This window comes from Equus przewalskii, chromosome 5, assembly GCF_037783145.1.
Source record: "Equus przewalskii isolate Varuska chromosome 5, EquPr2, whole genome shotgun sequence".
Lineage (NCBI taxonomy): Eukaryota > Metazoa > Chordata > Mammalia > Perissodactyla > Equidae > Equus > Equus przewalskii.
The window spans coordinates 5067380-5082528 of NC_091835.1; the positions used below are offsets into that span (position 1 = coordinate 5067380).

The 15149-nt window shown below is 39.4% G+C and overlaps 1 protein-coding gene across 1 annotated transcript in view; it reads right to left on the reverse strand.

Moving 5' to 3' along the window:
* Positions 1 to 4104: 4104 nt before the first annotated feature.
* Positions 4105 to 15149, reverse strand: part of ABCA12 (ATP binding cassette subfamily A member 12) — a 159904-nt gene continuing 148859 nt past the window's right edge. The window contains exons 48-53 of the mRNA XM_070618233.1: positions 14058 to 14192; positions 11626 to 11729; positions 10331 to 10423; positions 8573 to 8678; positions 5658 to 5795; positions 4105 to 4310 (exon numbers count right to left, since the gene is read on the reverse strand). Of these exons, the coding sequence (XP_070474334.1) occupies positions 4203 to 4310; positions 5658 to 5795; positions 8573 to 8678; positions 10331 to 10423; positions 11626 to 11729; positions 14058 to 14192 (684 nt within the window). The 3' untranslated portion in view covers positions 4105 to 4202. The remainder of the gene's footprint in view (positions 4311 to 5657; positions 5796 to 8572; positions 8679 to 10330; positions 10424 to 11625; positions 11730 to 14057; positions 14193 to 15149) is intronic.

The following is a 15149-nucleotide window of genomic DNA, read 5'->3' on the forward strand; positions in this document are numbered from 1 at the left end:
TTGTGAAAATATTTCTAAATTGAAATAGACTTCTCTGGTCCTTCAAAGATTTGTTGAGCAACACCATGTTGATATTGTGCTGGATATGGAAGATACAGTGATGAAGGAAAAATAGTCCATGGTTCTTAAAAAACTCAGAGTGTCGGGGCTGGCCCCGTCGCCGAGTGGTTAAGTTCGCGCGCTCCGCTGCAGGCGGCCCACTGTTTCGTTGGTTCGAATCCTGGCGCGGACATGGCACTGCTCATCAGACCACGCTGAGGCAGCGTCCCACGTGCCACAACTAGAAGAACTCACAGAGAAGAATACACAACTATGTACTGGGGGGCTTTGGGGAGAAAAAGGAAAAACTAAAAAAAATCTTAAAAAAAAAAAAAAAACAGAGTGTCATGCGAAGAGGAAGACACATACAGAGATGATTTATTACGCAACATGGAAATGTTTCCGCAGAGGCAGGCACAAAATGCTTTTGTAACAGAGCATAGAAGAGTTAACTCTGCCTGAGGCGCTCTGGGAAGGTTGCTTTAAAGAGAAGACCTGAGAGAAGGGTGGTGCTGAAGACGAAGAGGAATTTCTAAGTAAGAGCTAAGCGGGAACAGGAAAGAGGTTTTTCAAGAGGAAGGCGTCGCGTCCGCTAAGTGCTACAGAACTGAGGAAAGATCTGACATCATAGGAAACAGCAAGAAATTCATTGAAATCGGAGCACAGACTACGTGGGGAAGAGAAGTGGAAGCATTGGGGACTGGATTATGAAGGACTTTGAAGATCAGTTAAGGAGTTTGCATTTCAACCTACAGATTACGGAAAACCAATCTGGGTTTATAAGCAAGGGAGTAGTAGGATTAAGTTGTTATACATTATGCCAAAGGAAGTAACATCATTCCCTTTTAGCTTGCTGTTGTTATATTTAAAAACTCGAGAAGCTTATGTTAATGAAGCAAGCAGACTCCCAGGGTCAGGCGGGGTAAGAGGATGCAGGCGGCTCCGTCACCCCCAGCCTCGCCTAGGACGGCATTTGCTGTTCGTCGGAGGGATAGTCATCTCTGAGGAGGAGAATGGATCCGTCAGGCAGACAGCATATTTGGAGAAGGTAGTTGTGCATATCATTTTTCCATGCTTCTGATTTTGCACCAAATGTTTTAATATTACAAAAATCGGTTTTTTATAGAAGAAGTGAAGATTGCCACAATCCTCAGAGGTAATTCAAGTAACTTATATAAAAAAGCAGATTTTGTGTATGTTATCTAGAGTGGAGGCAGTTCTCTGAGAACTGGGAATTCTCAAAACATTTTCTCTACTGCAGAGAAATCCAAAGGGATGTGGGTTCAAATAGTTTTTCATGTATGTTCCTTACCTGCATGTAAAAATGTGCTGTGAAGCTCTTATACAGTACAACTTTACAGACAAAAAGACAAAGAAAAAAATAAATGTGCAGAAATGCACAAAAGCAGAGCATTAGAATTCTGATTCCAAAGAAGATACTGAAATCCACCCATGCTAGTGGATCTATCGCAATATCTATGACATGACATAAAGCATTGTCTTTCTTTTTTCTTCTCCATGAACAAACTACTTCATGGGAATCCAGAGACTTAAACTGAATGAGATGCTTGGTTTCGACACCAACCATGCCATCTTCTCTTTTGCTTCTCATTCATTTATTTATTGACCCATTTCAGTAACAAATATTTATCCAGTGCCACAAATACTTATGGTGTGTGTATGTACTGCAGGGCCCTCACGGAGCTTCATGTCTAGTGAGGGAGAGAAATATTAAAGGACCAGTCAAATGAAAATGCAATTACTGTAGTCCGGAGGCCAGCTGGGGCTTCCCTGCCTACTGAGATGTGGATGAGGTTGGTGGAAAGCCCCCAGATCCACGTCCTGTGGGCGTCAGAAACTCCGCTCGGCAACGTATCTGGGACTCTCTGTCTCACGGTCTCCTTTGCAGTAAAGTAGACACTATTTTGCACTCTTTCAAAGAAGATATCAACACATCCTTTCCTCAATTTCCATTAGTCACTCTTTCACATAAAGCATTGTAAGTGCAGCTGAGTTAAATGAAGATCTAGGGGTAATGAACACAGTCTACAGCATGGCTGCACAGAAAATGAACTTGCAAATGTGTTTGGAGATTCATCGCTTCAAAAGCCCATTCAACCACTCCACCCCTCACTGGGCTTCATCGCTCGTCAGTACTGCGCCTTCCACCATCTCACTGGTTCCTCCTTCCTCCGCATCTCTCTCCTTTCCCTTTGCTTTCCTTCCTACCTTTGCTGAGATGCAAGTGAGCCACCAACCAACCCCCACCACCACAGCAACAAGCACAACGAACAATAAACAAATCCTTTTATTCTTCACAGAGCCTGACCCTCTTCTTTGTCATTTGGGCTCCTGAAGACATCCACACTCTCAGAGTCACACTTTACCCCAAAAGGCTTCTCCGTATGTTACACTCGACAAAGACATTTTCTGTTCTTAGAGAAATTCTATTGCCATCTGTTAAGATATCTACTGTTAGTCTGGACATATTACAAATTAGGATGCATGCTCTGACGGAAAGGTAGGAGGTACAATAAACGACAGTATTGGAACACGGGGACTGGGTTTAAACTGAGAAAGTGGGAAAGGAAAGCTTCTGAGGAAGAATAGCATTTCTGAAGACTGTTAGCCAGGCACAAAGAGTGGGGGAAGAGCATTTCAAGCACAGGGAATGACATATGTGAACGTCTGGAGAGGGGAAAGAGGTGGTGCACTGGAAAAACCGAGAAGAGGCCAGCACGGCTAGACCCTAAAGATGAAGGGCAGAATGAGAGGGATGCGGGTGGAGAGGTGAGCAGGGGCCAGATCACATGGGACCTTTTAGGCCACATAACCCCAATTGTTAGGTTCCTGGCTCTTCCCTAACAAATGAAATGACTTCATGAATTTTTTTTTTCTAAATTTCAAGTTTATTGATTCTTGAAACAGAGACAGTCATGCCAAAGCTGGCAAACTTGTACAGACACACACAACACACACGCACGTGCACAAATGTTACATGAAGCACCTTCCCTGAGGGCCATATAATTTGGCATTATTATAAAGTCTGTCCTATAGCCATATACATGATTCTGGGTGAGCTGAGTAATTACCTGAAAATTATCTTCATATTCATTTTCCCTCCACAGGAAGGTTTCCTGCAGAGAAACCTAGAATATGAGGCTTTCTGTAAGAGCTTTAAGAATTGTTGCCTGCCAGCAGCACATGAATTCTCTGTCAGTTTTCAGGATTTGTGTCTGCCCAGCTGACACACCCATTTTCCCTGAAGAGCAAGCTGCTGCTTGCTCTGCCCTATGCCTTCCTATCGTCCAGGCACAGCAGGAATAGCCCCAAGTCCTGTTTACCACCAGGGTAAACCGCCCTCCTGCGGCATTCTTGCAGAAAGGCACTTTGTGGGTTCACTATGGCCCCACGTATTTACAGGTACTGAAAATGACACACGCATACATTGCAGACATTGTGCCCACTGCTTACTGCCACTGTTAATCTGGCCCTTAACACTTCACACATCACAGTAGATTCATGTATTTATGATGATGCTCATTCTATTATTTTCTGGAAATAAATTATTTTGTTTGCTTGCCCACTTCTACCTACCCCAAACTACATTACTCTTCTTCTCCGCTTTTTTTTTTCTTGCCAAGGAAGATTTGCCCTGAGCTAACATCTGTGCCAATTTGCCACTATTTTTTAGTATATGGGCCCCCAGTACAGCAAGGCTGCTAACACAGAGGTATAGGTTTATGCCCGGGAACTGAACCCGGGCCACTGAAGTGCACCATGCTTAACTTAAGCACTAGGCCACGGGGGCTGGCCTTCCTCTCCACTTTTACTTTTCAACTACGAATAACCATGCCTTTAAGCTGTCTTTTTATTGAAAGTAATAAATTAAGACATTCATCTTCAGGTGGTTTCACCTTTGTGTAAGAATTCACATGCTCACAGTCTTGAGTACACAGGAATTCATGTCAGTACCAACAGCATGCACTGACCTTAGAAAGAAAACGTCCCACTTACAGTTACTTGCTAGACTTACACAATTGCAACTTTCCATACAGTATAATACTTTAAAATGAAGAGATTTTGAGGAAGCGGTGTCTTCTGTAGCTCTTCCTCAAAATGAAGCCATTGGCCATTGGCTGAGATTGGGTTTCCTGGAGGTACTAACACTCTGTCCGGTCATCCTGTGAGTCAATGCTTATGGTGGAAACTTGGCTGCTGCTATCAGCAGTTTCATAGGACTTCTGGTCTTTGGCAAAGTTGATGAAAACCTGATATTTCAAGGAAAATAAAGCCATTAGTACTTGATAAACCAAAGGAAGAAATAAAGTTAATTCACACACACACAGTGGGAGAGCAAATGGAGAAAGCTAGATTTTAGAGAGGCATGCCCACACACATACACACTCTCACTAGGCATGTGTATATCTGAATATTTGATATTTTATCTGATCTAGTGAATACCTGATATTCACTAAATATCTGAATATTTAGATATTCAAATTTAACTGGGGTTTGAAAATAATGCCGATATCTACAACTATAACTACATTTATAATCTTAATATAAATTTAAAGCTGTAATTGAGGATCTACAGCCACATATTTTTATCTATATGATCTATGTCAATATTTCTATCAAGTATAAACAAGGAACCCAAACCCTTATCAAATGTTTATATGATGATATTGAGAGAAATGTCGCTAGTTTCAAGAGTTAATGCACTAATAATTTGTATAGAAAGCCTACATTAACATTATGTTCAGTGATCCAATTATTTAGCAGGCAGACCTTTATTACTTTGTTTAAAATCATTTTCTATTAGTCCTAGATTCATCCAGGAAATATTGAGTCTATTTTGTGCCAGACAAGGTGATGGTAGTTGGTTACAAATCAAAGGCTAAATCTGGATTGGCAAAGTCATAATTTCCTTAAATCCCCATAAAAAAATTGTCCATAAAATGTAGCACCCTACGTTGACTCAGAGGCCCCTAAGACCTCACTTTCAGACCCATCCCAGCGACAGATAGGATCCAGTGTTCTGTATATCAGGTTGGTTGAGCTGTAGAAAACTAAACCAGTACAAAGTTGATGAAGGATAGCCCATGAAGCCTCAAGTTATTGAAGAGAAATGTAAGGCAGATGATGTGAGTGAAACAAAAGAATCCTGCATTTACCGCTTTGATGGCCTGAATCTACACGAGCTAAAGATTTAGCACCAAATTCTCTTTAGATACCCCCATCTTACCTTAAGCCGGGAAGCCAAACAACAGAAATGTTACTTAAGAAACCCACCAAGGAGAAAATGAGGAAAGTTAACAGCTATTTGATTTAGAGGTGAAAATCATTGTTGCTTTACAGATACCTAGAACCCGATGGACATAGATGTCTTGTAGAAGGGAAAAATCTTTTCTCCATTAAAAACTAGTTCATGCTTTTCACATTTTTTTCTAACATCTCAAAAATGCCATTAGAAATAAATTGAGCTAAGTTTTTCAGGTGCAAGATTAGATATTGCTTCAATTAAAAACAAATTGAATGTCATTAAAAAGAAATAATAAGAATGTGTAATAATTAATGTGTGATATTGTGCACATGGATCGTGATATCCAGCTTACCTCTTCCAGAGTGGTCTGACTCACTAAGAAATTTGTGATATTCAAAGCATTCTTGTTGGTTTCCAGCAGATCAAAAATGTTTGCTACTCCTCCGGCCGTGACTGGCACGTGATACTCTAGCATGCTCAGGTGCTGATCCTGCAGGACCAAAGGAAAAAGATGGGTTTTGCAATGTCAGGTAAGATGGACTTGACTAGACATAACTTTGGCCAAAAGCTAATACAAGTCCTGAAGTTCATTCCACCGAAGATGATGCTACAGTGTAAACAATGGGTATGTTTTGAAACTAACAGCTTGCAAAGATGAGAGGAAAAGTTTGATGAATGTCAAAGAGAAAACAAATAAAAAGCTAATGAAAATTCCAAAGCATTCTACATTCGTGTGCACTTATAAAGTCATTGTGGTCTCACCTAGAAAAAAAAATTGTGGAATGATATTACAGATGTCAGATTATGCTTAGTTCATGTAAGTGGCTTTTTCAGATACCACTTCTAGAAATTTCGGGTTTTTTTAATATTAGACTTGTTCTAAAAACCTAGAGATTAGCTGTTCAATTTATATTGGCTAAAGATGCTAGATTTCCAAAGCACTTCCTAGGAAAATCTCATTCAAATAATGCCACATTCTTTCTCAACTCAGTCTAAAATTCTTTTCAGTTTATTTAGTCCATAGGATCACCATCTACTTAGTAATCTATTCTTAGTTCTTTGGGGTATCTTTAACATTTTGCTTTTCTGCGTTTTTTCTTTTTCTTTTTTTTTTCATGAGAAAGATTGGCCCTGAGCTAACATCTATGCCAAACTTCCTCTACTTTATATATGGGACACCACCACAGCATGGCTGATGAGTGGCGTAGGTCTGCACCCAGGATGCAAACCTGAGAACCTGGGCCACCAAAGTGGAGCACATGGAACTTTAACCACTTGGCCAAGGGGCCAGGCCCTGTTTTTCCGTGTATTTAATATTACCATATACTATTTATTTTCCCCCTAAAATAACTCTCAAATTTAACCTTTCCTTCTGTTTGCACCATCGTTATTAGTAACCTGATGCTCATCACTGCACATCTGAGTTATTGCAACAGGTTCTTCAGAAGCCAAAAACTATATACACTCATTTATTCTGGCACAAAATAGCTAGGATAATATTTCCTAAACATTAGTTTGATCAGGGTGTTTTCTTACTCCAGAATCTACCCTGCAACCTGCATGGGTCGGATCTAGACTGCGTACTGTAGCCTGCGATTCCAGACTTCCGTTACCGGAAACGCCTCTTCTCATTCCTTTGTTCGCTGCCCAGCCCCTCTCACCGACTCGTTTTTGCATCACACCTGTCACTGCAATGAGGCTATCTTACTTATTTGTACCCCCACATTGTTTTGCCATTTCCTCTTTAGAGGTTTAGAAAGCACCACATACTTATAAAGAGTGGTCTGTTTTGGAAGAAATCAAACTTTATCATCACTGCATTGGCCTTGCATAGCCCTGGTCCCATGAGGAACAGACCAGGGCAAAATCTGGTCTAAATCTCAGCCCTCAGTGAATTAACACAGGTTCAACCCAGAAATTCACTGAAAGAAAAAGCACTATGACCAACATGATTTGTGCAAGAAAAAAGCGTCCTTTACTTTTTAAATTTGATTTTAATTTAGATGAAAGAAAATGGACAATGATAAGAATCATAAAAGCTATTATTTCCTGGAGAACTTAGCCAAGGCTTGGGAGGTTGAGGCAAAGGTATTTTGTAGAAATAAAAGAATTGTTTTTAAAAATGCACTCCTTTGCTCTCTAAAATCACTTCACATTAATATGGTGCCTTATAGTTTACAAAGTATGTTTGTGGATGTTTTCTCATTTAGTTCTCACATCAATCTTATGCAGTGGATGTCATTATTCCTATTTTATAAATGCAAAAATGAGGCTCAGAGATTTTAAATGTCTTGCTGGAAATCACACAGGCAGAGCTGGACCTCAGCCCGAGTCTTCCAACTTCTTTTCACCATTCTGCACCGGATCCCCTTTTAAAAACAATCGTTTGCTATAATCATCTTATACAAATTACCCATACATCAGAGCTGTTATAATGATAATTTTTGTCAAGTGCGTATATTTCACGTATGTAGCATGTGAGACACAGATGCATATATCTGTGTGCGTCCATCCTCTTGATATGTACAGTCATGTGCCACATAAGGATGTTTCCATCGATGACAGGCCGCATATACGACGGTGGTCCCATAAGATTAGTATCACACAGCCTCGGTGTATAGTAGGATATACCAGCTAGACTTGTGTAAAGTACACTCTATGGTGTTCACACAAAGACAAAATGGCCTACCAACACATTTCTCAGAATGTATCCCCATCATTAAGCAATGCATGACTGTATATGTAAGACGAAAGTAATTGAATGATATTTCAACTAGTGTGGGACTTAAGAACTTGACTTCCAAGCAATTCTGCTCAAAACTTTTTGGGCTTAAATTACAAATGAAGGGAGCAAAGGAGATATTCTCTTCCAGCTGTGACATTCTGGAACTCTAATTTTTTTCTAAGAAGAAATGCCCTTAGTCACATAATATCTATCATTCCTCAGTTCCCTGATGCATATAACTAGTAAACTAGTTATGTACACAACTCAAAAACTAACACAGTATGATCATAAAGAAATAAATAAAGGTATATAAAAAGGCTACGTTACTTTTAAATAGCTGCAAAAATGTGTAATTAATTTGAAGATTCTGTTTGCTCATATTAAGTGTGCTTCCGAGTATCTTATGCATCTTGAACTAACAAATATATTAAGGTTAATAATAAAGATATGGCCCACTTGAAAATGGCAAACATCTACTACAATATTAGATTATGACCAACAAAAGCGGTCAAAGCCAAAAGACAGGACAATCTCTTACTTGCCTTTAGGTATGTTTTTGGAAAGTGCAGTTGCATGAACCTCGTGAGGGCCTCCATGCTCACTCTGGTGTTCTTCAAGTGCACCTTGACCGTAAATCCTCGTCCAAACCTAGAAAGAAAAAGTGCAAAATACAAGAGAAGTTACATTTTGCTGAAATAGCTCCCCTGGAATTCTAGATAACGAAACAGGACCCAAGCTGACCATTACAACCCCTTTTCTTATATGAAGACAGTCATTTTGCCATAAAAGTTCAGGGCATGTTGCAAACTGGAAATAGTGCACCAGCATGATTCTTTTTTTATTTCTACCACTATACAAAGTCAGACTCTGGACAAAAACTCTGTTAGAAAGAAAACAAAGTCTTGGCTTTCTTTGGCACTCACGAGTTGGCCATCAATGTCCATTTCTGGGGTTAAATAATTTCCAATTTAAAGCAAACAAGGTCTTGAGAGGCAAGTCATTGGAGATTTGGTGTCAACAGTAAAGATTAAAGTCATTGAGGTTTTAAAATTAAATAATAAATCAGGGCCAGCCCAGTAGCAGAGCCATTGAGTTTGCATGTTCCCCTTTGGCTTTGGCGGCCCAGGATTGGCCAGTTCAGATTCTGGGTGCGGACCTACGCATGGCTTGGGAAGACATGCTGTGGCAGGTGTCCCACATATAAAGTAGAGGAACATGGGCACAGATGATAGCTCAGGGCCAGTCTTCCTCAGCAAAAAGAGGAGGATTGGTGGCAGATGTTAGCTCGGGTTCATCTTCCTCACAAAATAAATAAATAAAAATAAAAATAAATCAATAATAAATCAATACACTAGCTAACTGTTGGCACCTAAAATAGAGTTTGTAAACAAGTCACGACAGGCTCTCTCAGAACAACACATAAGACATCTTTCATCCCTTTTTCTTATCTTGGTTAATACTATGGTAAAAGAAAGACAAATTGTTGTACAGATAAAGGTATAAAGTCACACCATGAAGCTTGGAGATTAACATGGATATGTATAAATGCATATGCACTCTGGAATATATAAAATATTAATTTAATTTTAATTTGATGGTATGGTATTTATGCACATTTCCCCAATGTATTCTTGATTAAAAGGTTTTGAATGTGGTAAAAATGTTAAATAGCCTACTGAAAGCCTGTGCAAATGGCAAATGAACCTGCTAGATAAAAATCTGTGTCTTCATGTACTTGTCAAGCTCTAATTTCTTATTCAGTAAACTCTTTTTTTTTTAGGAAGATTAGGCCTGAGCTAACTGCTGCCAATTCTCCTCTTTTTGCTGAGGAAGACTGGCCCTAAGCTAACATCCATGCCCATCTTCCTCTACTTTATATGTGGGATACCTACCACAGCATGGCTTGCCAAGGGGTGCCATGTCTGCACCCAGGATCCGAATTAGCGAACCCTGGTCACCGAAGCGGAATGTGTGCACTTCACTGCTGCGCCACCGGGCCGGCCCCTTCAGTAAACTCTTGAAGCTGCTTCCTGGGAGTATTTTGGTTGTGGATTATTATTATTATTTATTTTTTATTTTTTTTAGTTTTTAGGCCTTCTAGCTTTTGGGGTTATGAACTAAAAATACATCTAACCCTTAGGAAGATAATTTAACTTTGAGGTGAGTCAATGATTAGCTTCTCCATTCCAATTTTACTCCTTATTGCAGGATAGGCTGCTGAGCTAATCCTTGAAGGTGAGGATGGCACTGGTAGATCGATTACCCTACATCATATGTTAAATAATGCATTTGTTCCTCACCTGCTCTTTATATGCTGCAAAGATCCAATACACTGGAATCTTCCATTCACCATAATGGCCAACCTGGTACAGAGAGCTTCACATTCTTCCATGCTGAAAGACAGCAGAATCACGTCAGAATTCTGGGCACCAAAAATTGAGTTTAAGTTCATGAACATAAGTTTAACTGTTGTATTCTGGCACCTTAAAAATACTTAGTTCCTTAAAATGTCTTTTCCCTTGAAGAACAAAAAAATCTTTTAAAATATAAGTTCAACGTCTTCACATAGAGCTTATTCCTGTTTCTTCTCAAACTTGAGGCCACCTCTCTCCTGGAATGCCCTCTCTATTAAGCATGCTATTTCTTCCAAGCTCTTTCAAGCCTTGACTCAGGAGCCACATCTCCTAAGGAACATTTCCAAAATATTACTGAGCTTTTTCTCATTATGCCTCATACTCTGTATTCAGTTGGCTTTTATGGTCTTGTATTTGTGACTAGTCAGCCTGTACTTGATTATATAATCTCAGATTTCATGGACTCTAATCACTGGAGGAGATCTTAAGCATCACCCAGTCCACTTCATTCAAAAGTTAATGGAAATGAACATACAGTGTGCCAGGGCAAGGCTAGAATATAAACAAGTCTCTTGATTATAAACAAATCTAGCACTTTTTCTACTCTATGATAATCACAACGAAAGGATGAACTTGATACAAGGCCAACTTGACAAGAAAGGCACAGATAAAACGCTTTAGTAGCTTTTCGCTTAACTGATTGGACGGGTCTCTGTCATGGAGGAGGTCTGTGAGGGGGTTCTTAAAGGACTGGTAAGATTAGAACTTGGAAAGATTTTTGTGAAAAGGCCATTTCCGGTAGAAAGCAAAGCCAAAGAAAGAGGTTGGTGATAGGAAAGGGCACTGAGTGTATGTGGAACCACGACTCATTCAGATTGACTGGTAGGAGAGGGTTGTAGGAAAAAAAGTCTAGAAATTTAGATGAGGCGAGATAAGAAAAGGCCTTGCGTACTACGTGGAAGGATGCTGAACTTTGTGTGATGGGGAATAGGAAGTCCTCGTTAAGAGGGCCTTAGGTCATGAGAAATTTGTTTGATAAAGATTGCCTAGGCCCTGTCCCACTGCAGGAGCTGGATTCTCACCATGAAATCTCCCTCATTTGCTCCTATGACTATAAACATAAAATATTTTCATCCAGTGGCGGACACTCAATATCAACGTATGTTACAGGAGGTTTCCTTTTCCCATCTATCATCCTAAAATCATGTCGTTTGACTTTAAAGTGCTTGCACTCGGTTTACCTGTGCGATGTGAGGATGACGGAGCATTTATTCTGCACCTCCTCTGAAATGATCTTCCAGAGGTGCCGTTTTGACTTAGGATCCATCCCAGAGCTCGGCTCATCCTTAGTAGAAAGTTACAAGAAAAATCTATCAAATTAGTTAATGTTTGATGAATTTCTTTACACAAGTCACCACATCTCACTTGCCTGGAATAGAAATCACTTTGCCAAGTCTTGTGACTAACTTGCTTTATGCTCAATAGTCTTCTTTCTGCTGCTGTCAAAAAGCTCACAATTAATCATTAAAAATTGTCAATCTGAGGGCTGGCCCCATGGCCGAGTGGTTAAGTTCGCGCGCTCCGCTGCAGGTGGCCCTGTGTTTCGTTGGTTCGAACCCTGGGCGCGGACATGGCACTGCTCATCAAACCACGCTGAGGCAGTGTCCCACATGCCACAACTAGAAGGACCCACAATGAAGAATATACAACTATGTACCCGGGGGGCTTTGGGGAGAAAAAGGAAAAAAATAAAATCTTTAAAAAAAAATTGTCAATCTGTTTTAAAAAGTGTCCCAGTGAAGTTGACACCCTGTTACTTTACACTTGTCTCTTATATTTCTTTGGAAAAAATTCTGCTTCAATTACTGACAAAGCAGAGTTTTTACATGTAATACTACATTGTCACATATATATTTGAAGCTACATCAGCAAGATTGCTACCTTGCTGCTGACAGCAGAATTATGGCTGTGAGTGATAATATGGTATGTGAAGTAGAAAAAACACAATTTGATTTTTCAGTTAATATGTTTGAGGTGTATTTTTAGTTTTATGTTATTAATTGAAATTTAATAGTCCTGGGGAAATAAGAATAAGATTTGCAGAAACTGCCAAATAGAAAGATATAAATTATATTTTAAAGTAAGTTATGTTTTGAAAAACTGCTCAGACACAAAATTAGAAATGTAGCAATGGATAACCTAAACAAGGAATAATAGATCCTGACACATGATTAAAAACGAATTATAGGTCAAGATTTGGTAAAAATTAAAAATGTATATCTGTAATGGAAAGTATGTACATAGGAACACCAGAGGCTGGTTTTTATGTTAAGGGGTAAAATTTAAATTTAAGGAAAGGAAAGAGTTAATTTGGGGAAACAGTAAAGGATATGTTGTCACTGTTTCTATTGTTCCTATTTTTGAAGACAATAGCATATATAGTAAATGCATACAGAAGAAAACACAGTATCTTTCTCTCATAGCCTATATTTCAGTTTGGCTCATTAATACATAACATTTGCATAGCATTTTAAACATTTGAAAGTATTTTACATCTATTATCTCATGGGGTGCCTAAGGATTGTTTTGTTTAATTTAATAGACACTTACACAATAGAATTCCACCATAAGCATCGATTGGCGGGGGGGATGGGATGCATTATAAGCTTCCGGGATCACAGAAAGATGGGTTGTGCATCACTCTTATCTGGGCAGTTTAAATGAACTGACTGTATGACTTAATCCCTGGAATAATGTGGTAATTCATAATTAGATTTTTATTGCATATAGTTAAGGCTCTTTTGGAGTTTGGAAGTGCTTGAATGAAGGAAATCTTCCAAAATAAGGGCAAGCTTATTTCTCTGAAATAAGCACCTTTCACAACATTTGGCCTGGGGAGCAGAATGCTGTGTTATCCTTACATGGAATTTCTATTTCCGGGTGATCAATTTAATTTTCTATCTCTTAACCAAAATATAATTGTGGAATTCATTTCTTGCCTCCAAAATAGTCACATAAAGTAGAATGGCATATTGTCCACCACATCCCAAGCTAGATAACTCATATTTTTAAGTAACAAGGAAATAACATTTTAGCACAACACATTGTCTGAAAATGTGTCTTTCCTTTTTGGTAGAAGTTGGAAAATATGTTAGATCACCTGTTACTAACAGAGCTGATTTCTTCAGCAACTGGGAATCAAATTCTACCGTAGTCCATCATTTTACTCACTCATTTGAATATCCAGAATTTGTTTCAGCTACTTTCAATTCTCCTAAGTGTTTCCTCTGAAACTGACTGAGCCACAGCTTCAAGTAAAAAAATTTTTTTGTTGTTGTTTTCCTGAGGAAGATTCACCCTGAGCTAACATCTGTGACAATCTTTCTCTATTTTCTATGTGGGTTGTCACCACAGCATGGCCGCCAATGAGTGGTGTAGGTCTGTGCCCAGGAACCAAACCAGGGCTGCTGAAGTGGAATGCACCAAAGTTAACCACTAAGGCCACCAGGCCTGGCTCCAGGCAAAAACATTTTTAAGGGCATATAGTATAACCAGCACATAGTGAGACCTCAATAAATGCTTATTACAATAATGAAAATGAAAAGTCACAACACACACAATTGGACATGTAGTCCTAATTATGGAGTAGCCTTTTTCACGATGATTCCCTTACCAGCAGTAGAATGGAAGGTTTCCCTATCAAGGCCAGGGCAGTGGATAATTTTCTCTTTGTGCCATAACTGCACATAGAGGTGGTCCTGTCCTGGTAGGGCATGAGGTGAAGCCTTCTCAGGAGTCGATGAACAGTCTGTGGGCAGAAGAGAGAGTCAGGCTGGCCATTCCCACCAAACCCTTACAGCACCGAATAGAACGAAAGCTATTTGTGAAACAAAGCTTTAGTATGAAGAAATAAATACCCCCCAAAATTCAAACATTTAAATTCAACATAAATTTTTGTTTTACTTTCAAAGGTCCACTTAAAAATTAATAGTTCATTTAAAGAGAGCAATTCTGTAAAGTCTCCCTTTCAAATGGAATTCTTTTCCCCCAAATGTGTGTGTGTGCGCACATGCGTGTGCGTATGTGTGTGTTTACAATTGTTCTTTCTGCTGCATTAGCACAGGATTTCCTGGCAGAGCTTAAAAGAACTAAAACAGAATTCACCCCTTCACAAGGCAGTTTTCTCACTGATTGTGGTCTCTGTTTCATTTTTCCTCTTACTGAGGGGCGAGTTGTCACAAAGCCTTTAAATCTATTTAAAACTGACCCAGTATCAAAAGTTTAGCATATTAACTTAGGAATTTTGGGTTCCTGTAGCTATTTCTGTAGTTAAATAGCCTTGGCAAATAGCGGGATCCTAGGAAGGTTTCAACAGGTCCCATGGTTGCAAGAGTAGAGGAAACTGCCCTCAGGTTTAGCCATTCCATTAAAAAGGCAAATAATTGTAGTGAACTACAAATCACATTGAAAAATAAAATTGGAAGCTATTCTATTTTACTGGGCTATTTTGTAGGTATTTCCATGTTTCTATACTTATCTGAGCACTAAAGTGTGGACAGGCATCACGCGCCAATGCTCAACCCAGAGCCCGAAACAAGCGATCCGTTATGTGATGGTTCTCAAAAGGTGCCTGCACAAGCACGGGCCAACGCGTTTCTAAAGCTGAGTTCAGAAGTGTGTATATAATATACACGATCAAGCTAAGACTGTACCCATTATCATCGTCAGGAGGAAAATGTCGTAGTTTTCTAGAAGTCAGCTTGGT